We start from the raw sequence: 23,411 nt of genomic DNA, 5'->3' as shown, positions 1-23,411 counted from the left end.
CCCTAGTGTTTTACTATTGTGACCAATACAGGCTGAAAAGTTTTCCACTACTGAGAACTTCTACTGTTTTATTAAAGTACCAGAGTCATATTTTTCAGATACATATTAGAAATAAAGACTAGCAATATTTCAGTGTTACCTTCTGAAAAAGTTTTTGCAATTCAATATCATGAGTATATATGTTGGTATATTTAGACTTAACTGGGGAGCTTGAATAATTTCCTTTGGAAAAGTTGAGAAACTTCATTAGTTTAATTATTTCTGTCATTTATTTTGAAGGCATAACTAAGAAACTCTTCTGAAATTAGTCAGAGACACAATAAAAATTACTAATATGACAGCAAAGAATGGGTTCTGGATCCCACTAGTGATTTACAGTGACAGGCTTGGAGCTGCACTTACAGGACAGGGAGCCAGACTTTTGTCATGTGACTTACGAATCATTTAGAGCTTGGTTATATAAGATGCCAAGCACCCCGATCCCAGTGCATCCAAACTTTTACGTGCACAGCAGGTATGAGTCATGATATCCGCTGCCTGTGCAAGTGCAGTGTTTTCTTTAATAGGCCTGAGACTGTCTATATGCCACCGAATGTTATTCAGTACTTACAAAAACCTCTGAAACATCTTAGGGAAGTCTAAGAGACTTTATTTTACTCACTTTAAAAATAAGTGGAAGAACTCCTCCTAACTATAAATGTCAGTATTGATTAGGCTCTGAAGGGACCACAGGCTCAGCCTGTTAATGACTGCACATTGAAAGAATGTGAAAACTCATTCTTGTGCTCTGAAATGACATGAATATCCTGGGTATGGACTGAGTTTTGCTTTGAGTGTTTGAATTTGAAATCAGAACTCGAAGAAGAACTCTAGGAAAATGAGCTCCAAATAAAAAGGTTCCAACAAGCGTCAACTTTTTAATTTCACACAGGGTACATGTCTGAGAGGAACTTCAGGGACTCCAAGTTGCAGAATTTGTCAGTGGACAGTCAGTCCATTTGCCTTAACATGTAAATACTTCTCCCTCTGACTTACAGGTTGTACTTACTGTACAACTGATGTTGGTACTTACTTACCAACATCAGATATCTTAGAGTAAAAGGTAAGAAGGCTTTTAGTGGAATAAGTTGCCCATAGAAAGCTCTGCATGATTCCTGTCATTTACAGATTAACTTTTGCATGAAACACAAGGTTTTCTCTCTTGTATATGTATTTAACTTACCTGATGCAACTGCAAAGTGAGTAGATGCATTAACTTCCTATTTTGGACACTGATAACAGAAGACCATGACTCCTAAGTACTTTGATTGAAGAAAAAACGCACACTGTTATATAGCTGTTATAGAATTCCATTTATGTGTTCCCAGGTGCTGGTGAAAAGAATATACAGCTCTGGTGAATTTCATGGGGAAGGTGGGGATGAGGCGGTTGTTTGTTTTGATTTATTTTGGGTTCTTTCTTTGTTTGTTTTGGCTTTACACTACCATGCCAGCTCCAACCTTACTAAATTCATCCCTTCTTTACATAGTTACGACGTTCCTGAAGTCAGATTTCTTGACCGCTATTGCTTTTTATTGATAATTTCCAGCACTCTTACGGATCAAGGCGATGTTGATGTCTCTTTATAAGAGATGCAAGTGGCTGATGGTGTTCATCTGTTGAGTTGCATAGCACTAACACAATTTACTGCAGCTTACATGTGCTAGTGGGCAGCTGCTGCTTAGCTCGTGCACAGGTGTCCAACTGTTTTCTAAGGCTGTTTTCTTAAAACCAGGTAGTCAAAACAAACCAACCAACCAATCCAGCTTGTACTGTGTAACACAGCAGAACCAAGTTGAGTGGTAAGCTAGTATTGCCATTCCATATAAAAAAGAAGTTAATGTTTCCTGTAAGATCTTGAATATCTTTCAGGTATTTCTGTCAAGAGAAATCAGAGAAAATATTTGTTCTAAATACTGCTTTTTGTGTTACTCATGTTTAGGAGAGTGGAAATGCTGAACTAGTTTTCCTGGTGGCATAAATGCCCATTTGCCCAAACATTTTGTGCCAGGTGAAGCATTCATTCACTGAAGACGTACCTACTGAAACTATTCAGAAACTGAGGTTGCATTTACAAAACACTTTTCACTGATGGAGATACTTTCAGGAAAAATTACTTGTTTTGGTATGACCTACAGGAGCAATTTCAGCACTTCCAAAACATTTTCAGCATTTTCCTGTTCCCCAAAAGTTTAATGTGTAGATATGTGCCTGACTAAGCCAGTCTTTCTCAGCTCCTGATATAGTTCTCTTTTCAGTGTGTTGAAGGAGTTCCCTTTTCAGTGTGTTGAAGGATGTGCTTCAGACTCTCTTGTTTCTTCTGCTTTTCTTGGACTTCAAGTATTATTGATATAGAGAGTGAGAATGATTTCATAGCCTACTGGGTGCTGCAATGCTTAGTTTAAAATCCCTCATCTGAATCTAGAGATTCCACTAACTGTGTTACTGATAGATAACAAAGAAAAACATGAATCTAGCCATTTCCTTGGCTTTTATTAACAGAGCTCAGGAACAAAATGCTTCATGTTGTATAGACCTGGAAAATGTTACCAACTTGAAAGGAAAATATTGTTTCATTTTTCATGTTAAGTTATATGCTTTGTTTGACCCACAGCAAAATATTTTTCATTTTTGTAAGAAAAAAATCAAAACAAACAAAAAAAGCAGTTTTGAGTTAACCCAAACCAGATTTTTCTGATCCTGGCAGGGTCTGTAAGTAGATGTAAAAGGAAGCAGGTATAAGCAATAGTTATCTTGGAAGAAGGGTATAGAATACTGCTTCAGTTGAACCTGCAGCAGTTAATGATGCTCTAGAGAAAGCCCAGGGGTAAGATAAAGTAAGGGACGTTATGATAGACTGGATAATTTATTCATCTTGTCCCAAATTTTTCCTTCAGTTGATCAGGACTGCTTCTTTTTTGCATCTGTAATTAACTTCCCTCCATCTAGTTTACGGAGGATTCTTAATCCAGCATTGCAATTTGGAGTGCCCTACATGCAGCTAGATGTCAGTGGGAACTGCAAGCTTATTGCTAATAGAGCCGGGGCTGTCCGAGCCTCACAGTAAGAGCCTCATGCCAAGCTGGAGGCTGCTGGCATTCCCTAGATAGTGGCAATGTAGATGAAAAGAAACAGGATCAAATTCATACAAATTTGTTTTAAAGCCCTGTATCAGAAGAATGGAAAACTTACTAAAAAATAATTGATTGGGAACTTTGTTGTGTTTAGGCACTGTTGTCAGGAGGCCACCATGTGTATGTGTCTGTCTAAAAATTAGACGTGATTACCAAGTGAGAGGATAGAAGCTACAACTAAGATGTCACATTAAGGGGCTTGAATGTTTATTTTGGAAATGCTAAAAGCTGTGAAAAGGGTTTTGGTGTCTTAAAAGGACAGACAGTGGTGCCCAGTTGTTTAAGAAAGGAATAAACAAGTGATGTCAAGAGACTTGAACTTGATGCAATATTCACGCAATGTCTGTGGGGCTGTTTACTTCTGCTAAGCAAATGGGCAGGCATCACATGCAGCAGAGTTAAGCTCTTGTGTTAAATGAATATTTTGTATGCTATACATAGCAAAAAAGTCTGTTGCAGCTGCATTTACACTGTGTTTGTGTAGTATGAAATTTAAGGAATTACACCGTGTGTCACAAAATAGCTATGGAAAAATGATTTTAAGCATTCCTTTTCAAGTTGCGCACATCTATAACTGTGCAGGCAAAGACGAAGCCTAGTCAGTGTGTGTTGAGGTGATAGGTGATTGTAGCCCATTAAGCGATGGGATTCTCTGGGACAGATCGTGGGCATCATTTTAGGTGTTGTATCCTTGTACGTAAGAAGAATGGTTCTAGGGATCAATTCATTGATCATTTTAGAATGATTTTGTATTCATCACCCAAGAGCATCCTTGTGATTAGTACTTCATGTTTCTCTTCTGTAAAATGTGCTTTATTTTTCAGGGAAAGGTAATTTTTCACACTTTTTGGTTCTTTTAATATTTACTCCAGTAAACATTCACTGCTGTAGGATCCGTTTTCTTGCAAGTGGATCTTTTCTCAGCAAGGGCTCTAGTGAAGACTTCTGCAACTGTGGTAGTGAATTAAGTACTGGATTCAAGGGTTTTTCCTTTTCTTCACCACATTTTTCAGTTTCTGAAAGAAGGGAACAAAAAGCAGAATTCTAGCCTTATGTGCAAATAGTAGAAAATTTGGGCCCTGCTTTTAAATTCTTGGTGAAGTCTGATTTCAGATCTCCTGGAGATATGAATGCTGTGTACGTAGGTAGTGGTGTCTCTTTCTTCTAATATTTCCCTTTGTATGCTCAGATAAAGTTGGTCTAAGAAAGGTGGTTTAGCAGTTATGTCAATTAGCAATGATTCCTGTTTCCAAGGCCCCCTCAGCTGATGCAATGAATCACCCTCCCTACCTTGACAGCATGTTGCTACTTGTATGACCATTCCAGCAGGAGCACCTGCCTACAACCTTTAATCTGATACCATTTGTGTCACTCCTACATGCCAGATTTACTCTTTGGGCTTCCATAGCTATCTTGAAATCAGATCTTCCAAGACACCCACTCCAACAGAGCATCATGGTACTTGGAGGGAATGAAATAGAGAAGTGAGAAGAATATGTGCCAAACGTTGCTGTCATTAAGGTTAACTTCTAGAAATGAGCACTTTTTGTTTTAAACATGATATACTGAAGTGATTCAGATTGTCTCTGTAATTATCATATTTGTGTATTGCAGTGCTTCAGGGCTCAAAATAGATGAGGTAGTATGAGGCTGAGGGGGATCTGTAACATCAAGAAAGATGCAGAAAAGGCAAGTAGGGAATGAATATTTACTGTCTCTCGCAATAATGGGATTAGGGGGCATTCATTCGGACTCTGAAGCAGCATGTTTGAAATAAACAAAAGGATGTCTTTTTTATGTAACTCGTAATTAAATCACAGAAGTAATTGCCCCATCACGTTGGGTTCAGAAGAGATTAGATAAATTCATACAGGAAAGATCCAGCAGTGACAATGGTGTAGCAAGTGATTTAGGAAGGTTAATAAGTACGTGATTGCTGAAAGCTGGGAGAGCATGCCAGCAATGGTTCTGTCCTATCTCTACAGTCTTCTCCTGAGTATCAACTACAGGGCAGTGTCAAAGAGAGGATGCTGGGCTATATGTTCTTTTGGTATGAGAATAACTATGACTATAGTACATCCAGGAATGTGATTTTTTTAATGAGACTTTCAGCTGGCTGTCTGACTAGAAATACTCAGAATATAATTATTTTAAAATTTCAGAATCAGGCACTCATATTTTCTGAGTTTGCAGTTACTAATCATTTCTCTTACAAATACAAGATATCCTCAGTGGTGTTTTGTTGCTAACATTTGAGGAAAGTCTGCACTATTGCTATCAACAGTTCTATCCTGATGTTCTGCACTAGTAAAATAGGCATCTTAGAGAAATCTTCCAAAAGTTTCAAAGAGTAGCTTAGAGAAAAACTGGCAGAATCAGCTCCCTGGATCATGAGTCAAAGTCCTGTTTTTGGAAGTCTCCAAAGAATATTAATGCTGTAGTAAGTGAATGGTACTGTAGCTCCCAAGTGCTTTGGAGACTGAAAATGAGACGACTCAGATTTCTGAGGAGCCTAAGTGCTTATGAAAATGCTGACATGAAAGAAAAATGTCTGAAGGAAGGAAGAGAAGATCATGGGAGGAAGTGGACAGTGGACATACTGTTCTTGTCATTGACTCTGTGTAGCGTTTCCACTTTTGTATCTTCCTGCTTGTGGTTTTGGTTTCAGGTACCCTTAGCAGACTTTTCTCCCTTGATGGTATCCAAACAGGACACTCGATCAGAATAGCTTCTTTAGGCCAAATACTGGGGGAAGTTCTGAGCCAGATCAGGGTGAAATACCAGTGGAGCTAGTTTGAAAAGTTCATCAGATAAATTAAATGAGAAACTGAAAACATTTGTTTATTTAATAAATAAAACATCCATCTTTATCAACTGTAATGTTTCCTACCCTTTGATACTGTTCCACGCTACTGCTCTCTAGAGGATCTCATCTTACCAAGATACAGAACACAAGTTTGATTATGTGAAGGCAGTGGGCCAAAAAGCTAGAGGTCTTATGCAAATTCAGATATGCATTAATTTGCATAACGCTTCTGCTGTATAGATATATCTGTATATGTATGTATATATGCATCCATTATCTCTCCTGCTCTTTTGAAAGATACTTCTCCTTTCCCAGCCTTTCCCTGAACTGGCTCTTCCCTTATTCCTTGTTGTCCTTGATGATGACTGGCCAATTTGAAGTTCAGGCCCTCATCTCCCTGGAAACATAGGTTTGCCACTCTGGTCTAAACTCTGTATAAACAATTCTAGCTCTTGTGCTGATTGTCATCTTGGCTATTTATTTGTGCTTATTTGGTAAGGAGTAGTTAAGGGTTGTGGAAACTGAGTTATTTCTAGATGCTTCCATCAGGGATTGTCTTTGGTAGACATAATCACAGGACAGCTCTTTGTGATGAGGGTTACAGAGAATGGCTTAAGACATATATTCACTTTCTCCTAGTTTTTCCTCCTCTTTTTGAGGATGAGGGTTGGAGCAGCCATGTGGGATAACCATCTGAGCTCAGCTCAGGTGAGAACATTTTTCCATCTTTTTGTGAGTTTGGATTGTGTAGGTTTGCTGAAACGTTGCTCCAGCTTCCACCCTGGGATCATCAGTAGGATTTTGAGGCTCAGCTCTCCCGTAAGCAGTGGGTAATGTACTCTAGGAATCAGCACACTGCAGATGGTGAGGCCAAGCTGGATGAAAGAACTTTTGCCAGATAAGGAGCCTAGGAAGTGGATTTGAGTTTCCGTACACCAGTTTAAAGGAAGGGAGACATGCACCTGCTGCCTTGGGGCTGCCGTCCTCAGGGAGACAACCCTGGTCCTGGATAAGATGACCAGTGGTAGTTGATTTTGTGCAAAAGGTTGCCAAAGACAACATGTCTATCTGCTCTAAAAAAAAAAAAAAAATAATCATTTTTATAAAGAGTAGAGTAATAAAGAAAGTGAGCTTTGTATTTGTGCTCAATAAATTTACAAATTTTTAAAATGGGTTTAGTTGGGGCTTAGAGTAGGTGTTTGAGTGAAGGGATTTTACATAAGTGACTTTTTCCCTCTGTCTAGAGTTAGGCCCTGGGGTGCAGGCCTCCAGCAGGTGTAAACTGTCACACAGAGTGGCAACAACTAAAGCTCCTGAGGATCCACCCTCAGTTTTTCAAAACAGTCAACAGCCCAGTTTGACATGTAGAGCCTCCAAAACTGGAGCCAGAAGAGCTTTATTGAAAACTTAGCTACTTATTTTGGTGTTTATGTGGAACTTAATCTCTAGAAAATCTGGTCCAAAATGCAGTCTCACATATGCTGCATTACTGATGTTTACACGTGCAGCTGGGTAACTTGAGCTGCGTTGAACGAGGGTTGCACAAACAATGAAAGAAAGAAAAGGCCTCTTTGGCAGCTATTTCATTTGTGAGCTTTGAGAAAATTCAGATACATGAAGCAATTATTCTGCCAGATCTACCAAAGCTTGAACTCATTGGAGTTGATGGAGTTCTCTCTCCTAACTTCAGAATACTTTTTTATCCCTTTCTCTAAACTGAGTTTAGAGTAATAGGCTGATCATAAAGTGACTTTATTGGAAAGAAAGTTTACCAAGTAAATAATTCAGTAAATATTTTCTGGGCAGCCACGTCCAATAGATTGCTTGGTATGGTGGATAATAAGCAATACTGCCTTCTAAGACTGCAGTAATATGAAGTGCTCCAAAAAGCCTGACCCTAGTAGGACTGAGGCCTGAGAAGAGAAAATGTTAATCTTACACCACCAGGCCAAGATTTATTGGAAGGCATGTAGTATGGAGATATAGTAGTCCTAGATCCCAGCTGCTCCCTTTCTTCAACTCCTTCTCTTTATAAATGCATATTAAAATAATTTTCAGGCAAGTAATTGAAAACAATTAGAACTTCCTCATATTAAAACTTTTTAAAGAGTTTAAATTGTAATAACTTTTATTCCAGCATATGGATTTGGGGCTTCATGGTAAATTGAGCTGTGTCTTTACAGAAGTGGTAAATCACCAGCATTTGCTATCAAGAGCAGAAAAAAATGTTTATAAATCGTTGCATTTGTTTCAGATTATTCATCAGAGCTGGAAGGCAATTGTTCAAGTTGCTTTGTGATACTATAAACAGAACGCTGGGAAGGCCGCATACTTTGTAGCAAAATTTTGGGGTTTGTACATGTACCAACTGAGACTTTTTCCTTCAGTAAGTGTTCAACTAATCTTCCAGAGAGGAGGATCTAGATTCCAGTGTGCTGTTTTGAAGGAACAAGTTTGAGTTGGCACTAATAGGGCAGCAAGGCCTGCTGACTCACAGAGGATGGGTCTCACAAAGCTGTCTTATTTATCTTTCCATCTTATACTGCAGTAGGCAAGGAAAGCCTTCACTTCTCCTTTTCCAATGCCCTCACAAACTGCTCTGATGGGGTTATGAAAAGGTTCAAATCTGGAAGAGGGTAAGAGCTGAGGGTGGGGAGGATTTTGATACAGAAAATTTGATGCAATAGTGCTTAACGTTTCCTGGTAAACAAAAAAAGGAGGACTGTCTACATTTGCATTGTAGTTCAAGACAGGAGGATACTGCCTGGTTTCCCTGGGTACTGCTGTAATTACCCTAGAGCTTTTCTTCTCTGTGAGAAAGAGCTACAATTTCTGTCCCATGAAGCTCAGGCAGCACACCAGCACAAAGAGCAATAGCAGGCTTAGCCGAGCAAGCTGCCGAACGAGCTGGCGTTCCTGCATTAGTTACTGGCTGAGCTTCTCTAGCATTTCAGATCTTCCTGGCCTTGCCTGCAAGAGCACTGGCAAAAGCAGCTTGGTTTTACCTTAGTGTATTGCGGCCAGTCCTGGAGGAATTAATTTCTGCAGGAGCTGTGCCAGCTCTGCTGAGGTTTTGAATGTTGTGGATCATTTAGCTTCGTTGTGTCCCGCCCCCCCCCCCCCCCCCAAATAAAATGAAAGCAAAACACACACCAGCTCATTTGCTGACATGTTGGCACATACTGTGAAACAACTAACTGGTTGCAGAGTCTCCATTAGAAAGGAAAATATGGATTTTTCAGGTGGCAAGTTGCTTTTATCCAAAGAAAAACCAGAAAGTGGATATGATATACCTTTTATGAGCAAAAAAGGAGAGTTGCAAGGTTGAATGTGGGTCAGATATCTTTTAGTGGCAGTGGTTTCCCAATGCTGAAACATATGTCTCTGTTAAACACAACAGCATAAAAACTTTTATGCCAAAGAGAGGTGATGGGGGGTAGGCAGGGACCCTCAGAACAGCCAGTAGCTAATGCTGCCTTTGTGGTTTTATATATTTGCCTATTAAAATGACAATACAGACATGGAACATTTAGATTTAAGAAGCCTTCTTTTCATTAAACAACATTAAACAAACTGACAAAGTAGGGGGTTATGACTCCAGTAATTGAAACATGCTGTTCTGTTCAAGACCAGAACTCTATAAAGACTCTTTTCACCCAGTAATGCCCTTTGTGTTTGCCTGCTACCCCTGCTAGAAATTACTGTAGGCCTGAAGTATGTCTTTCCAAGTGGAGTGGGAATGACAGAGTGCAACACCACACTTGGCAGATGGGGTCACAGCCTTTTTAGGACATTAACATTCATTGTGCATTGGAAATCAATTTGCAGCTCAGAATGCATGGAGACTTAGCTGGACCCACTGTTTTTTTATGTTAACTTTAAACCTAGGATGTAGGAAAAAGAATTAGATGGATTAATTTGGATTAACTCTGATAGGGTTCGGGTAGTTTTCATTAGCTTAATTTACAGTGTGCCTTTTCATGGATTCCTTGCTCTTCTAGATGTATATTCTGAATCTGTACATTATCTTGCATTTCTTTTTCCTTCTCTCTTCTAGATGTTGATGAGTGTCAGGATAACAATGGAGGGTGCCAGCAGATTTGTGTAAATACTATGGGCAGCTATGAATGTCAGTGCAAAGAGGGCTTTTTTCTGAGTGATAACCAGCATACCTGCATTCATCGCTCCATTGGTAAGTTTTCAGTGTGTAAATTGTGCTCTTTAGAATAAATTCTGTGTTCAATCAGAAATGCAGAAACTGTTTGGGGGGATTTTTTTTACCCCCAGAGCTCCCAAAATCATTTCACTGGTTGGTTGGAATTGATTGATTCCTCTGCTACCCAAACTTGTAGCAGAGCCATAAATAAGACAGGGGAAAAGGCTTTGGTTTGACATAGAAATGATACTTGGTTCAAACAGCAGGCTCTTTGGGCAGGCAGAGGCAGATTTTCAAATGGCAACTTTCTGCTTCTGAGTTTCCAAGACTTAACAATTTCTCATCTGTTTATTATATAATAGCTCACCTCTCTTCCACCTTAGAAAGCATGGTATCTTAAATCAAAATGAACAGCTTGTTGCTTCTGGAAGTTATACAGGTTATGTTTTTTTGTCAGTCATGTAACTCATTGCTTCATTGCAGACTGATGATGGCTGATCTTATATTGACACAGCATTTTTCTTTGGTTCAGTACCCTGTCTAGGGTGGATTAGAAAACTTCTTCTCTGTTGCCTATGCACTAGCAGTAGGAATAAGGAATCCCTGCAAAACTGTGATCCGTGTCTGCTGCTGATTTTGACTAGAATAAGCAGCTCTCCCTTTTCTATACATGTCAGACATGGAAGACAAGTTTGGGTAGAAAGGGAGAAAAGAAAACAGCATAGCTATAAATCTTTGCAATTAAGTGAACTCTTTATGTGTTCATTCAGACTTCTGGTGACCCTGGCAGCAATGGGAATATATGCTAGCAAACTCATTTACCAATAGGCAATACAGAATGACAAAGTAGCAAGATGAGTCTGGTGATCAACAATGTAAGCATGCTGTAAATTTTAACAAGCCACACAAATAGTTCTGAACTATTTTAACTCACTAAAATTAACCAGAAAATCCTACTTGAATATAGAGTATGAATTTAGTCACTCTGTTGACAAGAAAGCAAAATGTTGTAGTGTAGCATCTCAGAAATGTAAATTTATTTCTGGCACTGTGTGTCTGCTTACATAGAATTGTAAAGACAAGTAGTAATTTTGATTTTCAGAAATGTGAATCTCCAGAATATATTCACAGGTCCACTTTTTAGCATGATCATTAACTTTTAAGCAATTGAGGTATTTTGATTATGACAACAACATACAATTAAGCTCCATCAACCAGTGCATTTTAAAGGTTGTTATCTAATACGTTTTTAGTCATTCTTTTCAACATAAGTTGTTCAAATTTCTGTCCAGTGTAAAGTAACCCTGACACAAAGATATCCAATAGAGCAAGGAATAGTAGCTGGAGGCTTAATGAAAACCACTTGCAGAGTACTGCGATACAATCATTATTTCAATTTGCACATTATAAAAATTCCTAGCTGTAATAAAAGAGAATTTAGTTATCTGAGATGGAAACTAATGAAATAAATGAAAAATGAGACTCTGAAGGCAAAAGTTTCTTTTAAGGAATAGATTTATTGAGGGAAAAGGGTAAGTTTTTATGGCAAAGAGGATTCCTAGTTTGCTGGAAGGAGTGGGGGAGTGGATTTGAAGGTTGATTGCTGTGTATGCACATAATAAATATACATGGGATTAATGTAATTGTGTTAACTTGTTTGCAACAAAAATGTCATATAAGTCATGGACATTTAATTCGAAGCAACATCTTCAAATTATTTTAGATCTGAAAAAAACAAGCAACCCACCAAATAGACTGATGGTGATTGCGAAGTGTTTTATGAACAAACAGTTTGTAGCTTTTCAAAAATAAAGTGCCAATTTACAATAACAGCAAATATTACCCTGTAGTGCCATGATCCCCCACACAAATACATTAGGTGGGTATGCTGGAGAAAGGAAATGAAATGAAATTATCTGTTTCAGTTGTCAGAGGCGATTGAACTGCAAATAGTAAACATGCATGGTGAGAAAGTAAATGGCTTTTTTAATATCTGTGTTTACTCAGTTTCATCTGTCTCACTTGTAAGCGCCACTACAGAAGCCGTTGGAACGCAAAAATATGCATCAACATATTTAGACAGAATTGTGCCTAGGGCTAGATTGCGTCTGTACCTCTGTTGGTAAACAAGGCTGAAGTGGCCAAAGGCACACCACGCAGCTAGCATTGCAATCCAAACACAAAGGCGCTGACTTGCCAAGGGCCTTTAGCAAGCTTGTTGACTTTGAGCATAGTAAGATCCATTAATTGCAGTGGGATTACTTTTCTGTCTCTGAAAAATGCATGTAAAGTCACACAATCTCGGTGTCCTTGACATTACCTAAAGTCTCTTCAAGGACTCAGCTAGTCTGAAACAATCAACCACAAGGTTCTTCATGCAGTTCGATACCACCTTTTCCCTCCTGTTTTCAAATGCCTTGGGGGAAAAGGGAGAAGCATTGTAAGGTGCTTAGGATGTACTTAGGGTTGGGATGAGTTCAGAATGGAGGGAGCAGTATCAAGCCTAAGCAGTGCCCTGTCTGCAGGCCCAGCTCACCTGCCTGGGTCATCAGCAAGGCTGGTGCTGATCACATGCTTTGAGCTCATCAGCACGTTCAAGTGATGTCATAGTTTCAGACTTGGAAAAGGGCAGTGGATATTCTCTTGGGGGTTGAGCAGAGGAAGGAATATGTCCCTTTTTGCACTAACCAGCCAAGGGAAAGGTGTCTTCTGGTACAAGGCACCCTCCTTAAAATTGTCAGCTGCTGTGTGAATTTCCTCAGCTTCCAGAGATGTGCTGTGCCTGTCGCAGTGGTTCAGGGGTATATTGTACCACCGTGCTCCTACCCACAAGCTGGGGTTAAAAGCCACACTGGAGTTCAGGTAGGGGCTTTTAATATCATCCTTGTGTCCCAAATGACATATTTGCTTGCCATCTAGAAGTGTTGTTATTATTTCCTGTGGACAAAAAGGATTAATGACCCACAGAGAAATATGAATTTTATACCAACGGGAGGCCAAGCTGATACTGAAGTCAGGGCAAACCCTGTTTTCCCAGTATTTGCTTTATTTCACTGTCTTCATTATAGGCCTACTGATTTCTTCTGTTTAGTCTCAGTATCTTTGGGGAGGGTACTATGCCCAGTACAACTTGCCTAATTTATTTTTGCATAGAACTTAATTTCCCTTTGCTGAGTCAGATTTCAGTACTAGTTTACTCAGTGTAATAATGGCAAAAACAGGGAGAGAGAATTGGAGGGAGAATGGATTGTAAAAGATATGGAGAACTTAACAGTTTTTTATCTTAGTACATCTTAATTGCAATAGTAGGTGTGAACACTGAATTATACCAGAGGCACGTTTGTGTTGTTTCTTCGTGACTTAAAAAGAAACCAGAATAAAACAGCTGTTACTGTATCATCTCCAGCTCCAGAGGGAGCATGTGTTTAATAAATGTGGAAATAAATGTGGAGATTAGTATCATACAGTACAGCTGTGACTGAGTCAGGTAAGTGGGTTACAGCATGTTTTCCCTTAATTCGATGATAAGCCAAAAGCCCCAATTCAGCAAAGCCTCTGGGCCCATCCTTAAAGTCCTAGTGATATCAAAGTTGGTTAAAAATTTGAATTGGGTCTAAAAAGCATCAAAACAGACAGAGTTTAGCTATATGCCTATATCTCCGCTGAAGTTCAGAATTATCAGAATAAAGGGTATGGTATATCCTATTTGCATTACAACTATAAAAGGTATTGTGGTCAGGAGCCCTGGCTACAAACCGCCTTGCCAACTAAAATTCTCAGCTGAAGTGGTATAGAAAGCCATTGCTGTCCCACCTCCAGAGGGCAAGTCTCCTAAAGGACACAGGGTGTTTGCTTGCAAGCCAGGTACTTCAGGAGTTCTGTGGCTATGAAGACTTCTGTTGTTTCAGATTCCATCCCCTAAATGTCTACCTAAAGCATAGTTATATTAATGGTGTTACATCTGCTAATCATCCACTGCCAGTGTTTTTATACAGCTAGTGTCAAGGAAACTAAAAAGGCAGGTGCAATTAGGAGTGGTAATTATAAGTGGAGACAAGAAGAAGTGGAGAAGTACCAGGCTACAGAAGGCTGGAAGTTATGATGGTCTGGTCAAACAGTGGAAAAGCTTTTTACACGACTGTCACCATCATTTTCAAGTCCGTTAAAAAACCATTTGGCAAGGAAATGCTTTTTCATTTCCCCTTATCCCATTAGCCTTATGTTCTTAGCAGAGTTAGGGAGTTTGACATAAAGTCAAACTACCACAACTTAGCAAATTACTGTGCTACAGCGTCTCAAAACCAGCTTGTCTCTTTCTGCACTGCAAGTGTAACAGTTTAGTCCCAGAGGAAAGAGAAACATGCTAAGCCAAGTTGTCTTGCATTTGTCATTGGCTAAGCGGGTTTATGACATGGCTTACCATGCTTGTGCTGATACCTAGCAAGCTGTGAAACTTGGTTATATGTTTAAACCCGTGTTAATTTTGCAGTAGTAGCATAGGAGTCCTTTGGTCAACTGACATCAAACTACGAAGTTTCTTCTTGTTCTGAGGGTTGTAAAACCACCTTTGTGTTTTTGTACTCGGTGCAATTTTATAGCAGTAGAATAATGTGTTAGGACTCCCTGGGAGGAAGCATGATCCCCAGTCAGTGCAGGAAAGGTTACAGGTTGGGATTCTGGACTTTATTCCCATCTCTGGTGCTGATGCCTTGTGGGACTCTGGGCAAGAAGGTCATTGTGACTCAGAATTTCTGCAAAGCACTTTAGAGGACAGAGGTGCTTTTTCTACAGAAAGCACAGTAATCTATTCATATTTAGATTAATGTGGAAGGGTGACTTTAAATAATTAAGTGTTGCCAGCACCTTTCCAGACTTTATGAAGTACAAGGTTTCTCATCTCAAATATGAAAGCTCTTTCATGATGATGTAACTGGTTAAATTACTTCATTATTCGAATATACTTTGCCATAACTACCCCAAGTACAGGCATTGCATTCACTGGAGCAGAACAGTCCTATTTGTCTTTTTAAATTGGAATCCTAATACGATTGTAACGTAGAGGAATATATGTAAAGTAAATTTTAAGGAAATCAATTCATATGCTTTTAGATAACATAATAAGAAGACCTTTCAGGCAGCGTAAGTTTTATTGGGACAAACATACTGCGATCTTGGAAGCTTTTTCCTAAAACTGCACGCAGTATGACCTAAGCATAATAGAAACTTGTCTGTTTATACATTCCCATGATACATTTTGAATAAATAGTACAAATTATTATCTTTCAGAGAATATAGGATAGAGAATGTGTCCAGGATAAAAGGCTTAATAAATAATTTTAAATCTCATTGTGACCTGTTAGAAGTGTGTGACCTTTTAAAACTGTCTATAACCCATGAAAATTGTTGTACTTCGGTTTTAGGGATTCTTCTTTGCTCCAACAGCCTCTGTGAAGGGCACCCCACATTTGCTTTCTCCATTCCTCTGGAATGGAAGGAGTTTGTAATTTGTCTGGAGGGAAAATGCAACAGGTGAAAACACCTGGTATAAGTCAAAAATAATTTCTGTTAGGCCTGATCTCCCTCCTCTCATACATCAGTGATTTATCATGATTAGGACTAGTAAAGGTACACTGGTGTAAAACTAGTTTAAGTAAAATCTGACCTAAGCTCAGCTGTGAGGGGAAGCAGTAATTATGTAATCATAAAAACAATATTAGGTGAAAGTTTAGGACTAGATGTGAGGGTAAGTAGTCTCATAGAACAGCCTAGGTTGGAAGGGACCTTGACAGATCATCTGGTCTAACCTTTTGTGGGAAAGGGAGCCTAGATGAGATTGAGTGCCCTGTCTAGTCGCATCTTGAAAACCGCCAGCAATGAGGACTCTGCCATGTCCCTAGGGAGGTTGTTCCAGTGAATGATTGTTCTCATTGTAAAAAAATTTCTTTCTTATGTCAAGATAAAACCTCTCCCAGTATAACTTGTACCCATTGCCCTTTGTCTTCTCCTTGTGGCTCCTTGTGAAAAGAGAGCCACTGTCCTCTTTGTAGCTGCCCTTTAAGTACTATCCAAATAAAACTGCAAAAGCAGGGTCTTAAGTATCAAAATTGTCAGTAGTTTTTTGTTGGTTTTTTTTCCCTCAGCTTTTCACAGTAAGGCCTTCAATAAATGTCAGCTTAAATGGTGGCTGCTTAGGATGTCATAGAATTGGAGGCAAAGGCTTGTCACTTTTGGCTTACAAAAAATTTTAAGTGCATCTGAAACCTGAGGCTGAAATCTTCCTTTTATAGGTAAGAAAACTGAGGTGTAAATATTACAGTATTGTGTAAAGCTCTCATGACTGTGTCTGAACTGCAGGATAGATGCACTCCGTTAGAGCAGCTGCAGTCCTGTTCCTCAGAGCAGTCCAGATGGAAACCAGGATGTGAGGAAATGATACAGGATATGAAATCAAGATAGAGTTTCGGTATATCCCAAGTTGCAGAGTTAAATACAGCTAAGTAGAGTTGGTTGCAGGCCCTCGTTGAGTTCCTAGGGACCAATTCAGACCCATATCATACTTACACTCAACAAAATATGATGAAATCTCTACATATTCTACCTTAGTTTTATAGCTGATTTGCCTTCAGAAGGAAAAATACTATGCTTCAAAATTTTCTGTGACTTTGAATTAGGTTTAACTCAGAAAGAAAACCAAATTTTGTTGAGTAATCAGTACCCTCTGCTGCTTTGCTTCAGCTGAGATTGAATGCACTAGTAAACCAACTGGTTAGCAGGATGCAATGGTGGTGAGTTTATTGAAACCCAAAGGAAAAATCTTCCAACGCTCAGGAACAATAGCAGATTGCCAGATTTTGCCAAAATCTGGGATTGAATTCTAAGAGTGTTGTGCAGAAGCTGTCCTGTAACAGGTCCCAGATTAAACTGTACTGATCAGAACACACATAAATATTTTTAAAATAAAAAAGGAAAGAAATAATACTAAAAAAGTTAAAGCCTAGATGTACTAGAAAACATCAACTGGTAAGTAACCTAGAAGTCACATGTGTAGCTTGCATATAGTGCTTGAACAATAGTAAAAGTAGATGCACAGTTGAACGTGACTAAGTGATAAACTAGGACACGCAGATAATTTCTCAATGAGCCAAAATCTGAAATAGTTTAATGGTACAGTAGTTGTTTCTGCATGGTTCTGTTGCCAATGTCTTTTGGTATGGAAAGGATGAAACTAAAGGGGGAAAAGAAGCGTGTGAGAAATAATGAAGCTGGAGATGCAAAGAAGTGTGTCTTGGAAAGAGCAGCTGTTTGAAACACCCTGCAGCAGTATGACAGCCAGCCAGCTTGCCAGGGGGAGCAGGGAATTTGTAAGTCAGATCAAAAATCTCTCCACACCTGTGTGACAGAAAGTGCAGCAAACAGTCTGTACCTCAGCAACTGACTGACTGGCAGTGCTGACAAGATGGGAAAGCTATACGCACGAATGGGAAAACACACATGGAAAGTAGTACATTAAAAAAAAAAAATTAAAGAGAGAAAATATGCAAAGGGGCTTTCACACTCAATCATTCAATAGCATTGGAAGTGAACCAATGTTCTGTTCATACTGTCTGCTCTGGATATAGCAGGATTATACTAAATAAAAGAACTGACGTGTTTTTTAAGGGCCTCTTCTAGCATCCAGCTGACTGAAACATCAGGTGAGAAAGATCTGGGAAGAATATTAAGCCAGAGTGTACTGGAAAAAAGCTTGCATTCACACATGCACACAACAAATGAACTCTGTTTTAAATATACCATACGTCCTATTTGTCATGATGTGTCTCTCTTGTGCCATCAGGCATACAGTGATGAATTCAGGGCCTGCTCTGAATACTGTGTAAAGATGCTCAGCATTTTTCATACCTACTGTAGTCGCTATGGGTCTCTCCGTGTACATCTCGTATTTTTCACTATGCGGAGAAATCAGCCACAGCCATGTTGCAGGCACTGTTCCTCTTTTCTGCTATTCATGACAAATCTCAGAGATGCGATCCATCAGGAGCTCTCTAGAGGCTGATATCACAATGTGGTTTTGGCTATAAACCACTAGGAATTCAAGATATGAATGCCAAATACCTGTTCATATACACTGTTACCTTCCTGTATATGGTATGCATACTATGCATTTAATGAGTTCTATTAATTATTCAATTCCATGTAATTATGTTTGAGATTGCTCTGAGCTATTCTGAAATAATTCAGGAGTTAATGGAAATAAGAAGGAAGATACTTGTATTTAATAGCTGTGTATATTTTCAAGCCTAAGAATACTTGCATGCTCTGTTAAGCTTTATATCTTAGAAGTATCTGGGTCATAAAATTGTTGAGTTTGTTACTGTTCTTGATGGTATTTTGATTATTTTGTACTTGAGCACCAGTCAAGAATGTGGCCAGATTGTGCGAGACCTCGTTACAAACTGGGAAAATTTACAGCCTAAGTAAACAAGGCAAACATAGGGCAGAGGACAGCACAAAACACATAGTCACTGTGAATGCTTTCATGGCAGAAACACTGTAGCACCATGAGATATTTTTAAGAGGGGACACAAAGGAAGAAAGACACAAGACAAGGGTATGTCAGGTAAACAGAAAGTAAGAGAAGAAGGGAGAGAGACGGCCAGCCAGGTGGGAATCAGGTGAAGTAGAGGAGAATAGACTGAAGAAGAAAAGAAGGGTGTGAAACAGTTAGAACAAGGCAAAATCTATACTACTTCTCTGTCTCCTTAATTCCCTGGCTCACTAATGCCATTTCTTTTCAGTATCCTCTCCCTCATAGTTTTCTTTCCATTTATCCAACTCCTCTCCTGTGTAAACCACAGTATAGTCATAGTATAGTCAAACTGCAGCAATGTCTTTGAAAACTAATGTTTTTCTCAGTGGAATGGGTCATGTGCTGAGATTGCAAAGCCAACCTGCAATCACGCGCAAGTAATCAGGATGAGACCCTTGCAAGGGTTCAACTCCTTTGCTTCTTCCAGGAGTCAAGAAATGCAGAAACAGAGCTGTTAAGTATAACAGGGAGACAAGCATCGTGTGCTGTTGGAGTTACTCTCTGAACTATATTCACCATTGATAAGAGTATTGAGCTTGTGCAGTGAATCAGTTTACCTGCTTTTTGTGCATGATGCGCAGTGTGATTGAGCACTTTCAAAAGGCTCTGCCTGACTTACCAGTGCTGAGAAGCTGCAAATACTCTTTCTTCTATTTTTCCAATATAAAGCATTCACCTTTGAGTAAAAGCAACAGCACTTTTGTCCTTCTTTGATATGGAGCACTTCCTTTAAAAGTTCTTCGCTGTGTTTGTAGCTGACTAAATCACTGCACATGCAACATAAGCCAGTAGTATCCAGTACGGTGTGCTGCAAGCATTGTGTTACTTTGGTGATTTACCAGAGTTGGCAGGTTTTCTCCCTACAGTTAACATGGGCTGAGGATAATATAATAGCTGCTATCTTCAATCCATATCAAACTGCAAAGTACTAGACAGGCCAAAACTAAGAGCCTCCTTACTCAAACATTAATTTTTGACAGAGGTTCATATGATCGGTGTTGGCATTTCAGTATTTAGTGTAATGAGGACTGGTTATTTAAACTGACATTTGTTTGGAATGCTACAAATGCCAAGACGGGGAAGCAGCGATGTGAATTGTTCTTACGCTGTGCATTTCTCATTCTGCCTGCTTCAGAAGTGAACTCCTAGTTATTTGCTTTTCTAATCACTAATTCACTAGAGGATGTCGCAGGAGTTTAAAAAAACTACCTCAGGACTCTAAACCCCCTCTGAAATAGGAGCTATTATGCCATGTGCTGTAAGTTACAGATATGGGAGGCAGAAAAGTTAAATAATTCACCTAGAGTTACGCAGGAAGGCTGTAGAAATCTCAAGAGCTTTCCAGAAAAGCTGTGAAGGAATCATTTGACAGAGCATGCAGTTTAATTGATACTATGTTGATTTCACCAAATCTGTTTTGTAAAACTGAGTATCTGTTTTTATGTATGCTCCTTCTAGGAACAGAATGCAGATACCCTGAGCCCCGTTCTTTTGGTGTGTTATTTAATTCCCTTCTTTCATCCCTGGTGCACTTTAACATCAGTGATTGATGTATTACATGTACATGTTTAGAGATCAAAGTGTAGCACAGGGAGCCGGGTAGATAACAGTGCATTTTGCAAATCCTGTCCTCTCCCGCCTTTCCTCCCTACACTTTTTGTTCTGTTTGTTCTCTTTTGGCTCACTGTTGTAAATTGAACAATTTCTGATGGTGCCAGGCAGCTTGACTTCTTACTGAAATTCAGGATGCCTGATGACTCTCTGCACTGTGCCCTTGTACTGGGAAGGCAGCCAAACTGACACTGGGAACGTGTAGATTCTGAAAAGCGAGGTGGAATACAACTACCTGAACAGGTCAACCAAATGTTATCAACATTATTTTTGAAAGAAGTGTATTTTTCCACTAAACGAAATTTTGTTCTCTGAAGTAGCTGCTTTTCCTGGAATAATAATAATAATTATATATATTAAAAAATCATAGAAAAAAACCCAAACATCAGAACTTTGAAACATTTAGACCTGGAGATATTGTCCTTGGCACTATATGGTAGTGGTGGTTAGGCAGCCTTGTCTGCCTCCATAGGCAGCTGTTGTATTGTGCCGTAGCATGAATGTCCATGAAGCACCCTTATTGAGAGGAGAGACTGGGCACTTAGTACAAGAAACAGCTTAAACATAAAGCCTGACTTGCTGGGTGAAGGAACATATTCCAGGTAGCGTTTCTGAATCGCCTGTTTCCTTTCACAGGTGAAATATTTCAGTGTTGGGGGAGCTTTCCAGAAAAAGGCCAAACAAAACAAAACAAAAAGGTCCTGCCAGCTCTGCCGAAGGGCAGCATTCAAGCTGTGCTTGAGGTGAGGCTGGCCTACCCTGCCCTTACGGACAGCTGCATGTCTGCAAGCTCTTCCCCAGTACTGTGTTTCTGTTCCTCAGCTCTCCAGACAAAATGCTTTCAGAACTCCCTCTAAGCTTCCCAGGAAAAGCTATCATTTGGCCTAAGTGCTTCCTTAATGGACATTTAATTACTCTGCTCTAATTGGAGTCTGAAAAACATATCATTTAAAAAAAGCCTGTAATAAGCTATTTTAAACCAGGATTTGGTGAGCAATACTTTCCTAGCCTAATCTGTGTCTCTCTCTTGAATCCTGAATAGTATGTTTACCTGGAGATTTATTTTGAAAGGGCTTTCTATGTAGATCTCAACATGACTTTTTAGCATTTGGCTAAGTTACCATTTGTCTTCAGCTGGCATTAGTTGAAAATACCTTGTGCTGTTCAACCTTCCGAGAATTCACAGAAAGAGATAGTGAGCTGTCATTCCTGTGCTATCTCTCAGAGAAGCTGACCACTTATCGGCCAAATGAACTCTGAATTAATCTGGAGGATTACCTGTCAGGAGCTCACTGAAATGCTCCATGAAATAGCCCCATAGTAGAGTAAAATGCCAGAAAAACAATAAAATCAAAGAACACTGGTGGTAATTCTCAGTAGTTAGATCCTTTAAAAGTAGAGCCTTGGTGGGAGCAGGAAAGCCCCCTTTGTGTTTTTTATGTTGTTCTCATTAGTTTCATGCAAGAGGGACATTAGGTGGCTGAAGGAATTTTCCTGTTGTCCAGACTGTGGATATGGTTTTTAACCCAGCTCTGAGGTTTTCTAGACCTAGTGTAAATGGTGCCGCTTCTGAGCGTCCATCAAAATTAACTTCTTGCTATTAGCTATCAAGTGCCCAAACCCAGAATGTAAAGATATCTCCAAGCACTCAGAGTTTATTTATGTGTCATTTGGTTAAATATTTTATGGAGTTGTTTTGTTTCTTCGTTTCCTCTAAAAACACCTGTGAAGGCCTCATTTTCTCTTAGTGTTTATTATGACTCACTTCATGGAGATACTTCTGTGCTGAGCTAAGTTGAGCTATCTCAAAAGCAACATTGTGGTCAGAAGTGTGGCTGTGTTGAATGACATCCCATTTTTCCTATTCCATATTTATTCTCTCCTTGGACTTCCACCGTCTATTTACAGGCAGAAATAGGATTTCCTTGCTTTCCAATGTGACCTAATATTAGGAAAAAAACTGCCATTTTTTTCTGCTTACCTTGACCAACAACAAATACTGCCCAAATTAAAATCCATATTCAGTGTTTAGCTGATGCTTTTCATCAAAGTATAGAAATCAAATAGAGCTGCTTATCAAGAAGAATTCTACTTTTCCGTGTTCACCCTTGCACACCAATACTGACTGCACTCTATTTACTGCCTCAAAGTCTTGTTGACCTCTTGCAAACAGCTCATAGCTTCCAAAGGATTTTCTTCACCTTTCTTTTCTTAGATCATTAAAGCCAGGGATGACTACAAACCAGATCTGCTGCTAGCAGATGTCATGCTTATTTCCATGTGCAGCTCTGCCAATGTATCTTCATCTTCATTCATGCTATACTTTCACCTCCTTGCTCTTTTTAAAAAATGGAATACCAGTTAGGTGTATACATGGAGACCAGGATGAAATAATATAGCTTTGTTAGACCATGAAATCTGTAGAGGCTAAAGACTGGTCCAGTCACAGCTGTAGTGTTCTCTCTGAAGTGGAGATGAGATGCAAGTCTGATCAAACTGGTTCAGAAGTCCACAAAATCCCAGCAGTTTCAGTAGGATTTGAACCGGCATCACGAGACCGTGAATATCTGCCAACAACAGAGACTGAATCGGAAGGTGATGCAAATTATGGTTATTTCTTTGGGTTACACCATTGCACAGGTGAAGAAAGTTGTGAATAACTCTACTACTATCGTAAACTTTTCACTTTCAGTGGAAGACCTTAGCAAACCAGTTCACTAATCTGTAGGACAGAAGCGTCTCTAGGACCTACGCAGAACTTTGCGAAAGAGGGTAAAAAGTGCCAGAAGGAAACCAATAGGTGATAAGTAGATTAAAGGCAGTTCAGTACTGAAGAATATGCTTGCAGGGCAATTACATAGTCTGCTAATCCCAAACGCTACTAATGATTGTTATTGTAGTAAAAAGTTGGTATGCACTGTAGCAGAGCAATAAACAGGTGCTGATATAGTCACTTTGGCACAGAAGAGAGCCTGCTAGTTTTAAGATGAAGAAACTATTCTGCAATGACAAATGAGCCTCAATGCACAGAAAAAGAGCAGTGATATGAGAGCAACAGAGTGGTTTGTGTACACACTG

The 23,411-nt window shown here is 39.4% G+C and overlaps 1 protein-coding gene across 4 annotated transcripts in view; it reads left to right on the top strand.

The window, feature by feature from the left end:
• SCUBE1 (signal peptide, CUB domain and EGF like domain containing 1) overlaps positions 1-23,411 on the top strand; it is a 221,058-nt gene that overhangs the window by 46,575 nt on the left and 151,072 nt on the right. For all 4 annotated transcript variants that reach the window (XM_072875936.1, XM_072875926.1, XM_072875918.1 and 1 more), the window contains exon 4: positions 10,037-10,171. In XM_072875936.1, the coding sequence (XP_072732037.1) occupies positions 10,037-10,171 (135 nt within the window). The remainder of the gene's footprint in view (positions 1-10,036; positions 10,172-23,411) is intronic.

Source organism: Ciconia boyciana, chromosome 1 (genome assembly GCF_034638445.1).
Source record: "Ciconia boyciana chromosome 1, ASM3463844v1, whole genome shotgun sequence".
NCBI classification, from domain to species: Eukaryota; Metazoa; Chordata; class Aves; order Ciconiiformes; family Ciconiidae; genus Ciconia; species Ciconia boyciana.
Note: the sequence above shows the minus strand (reverse complement) of the source record. Positions and strands in the feature narration are given on the sequence as shown.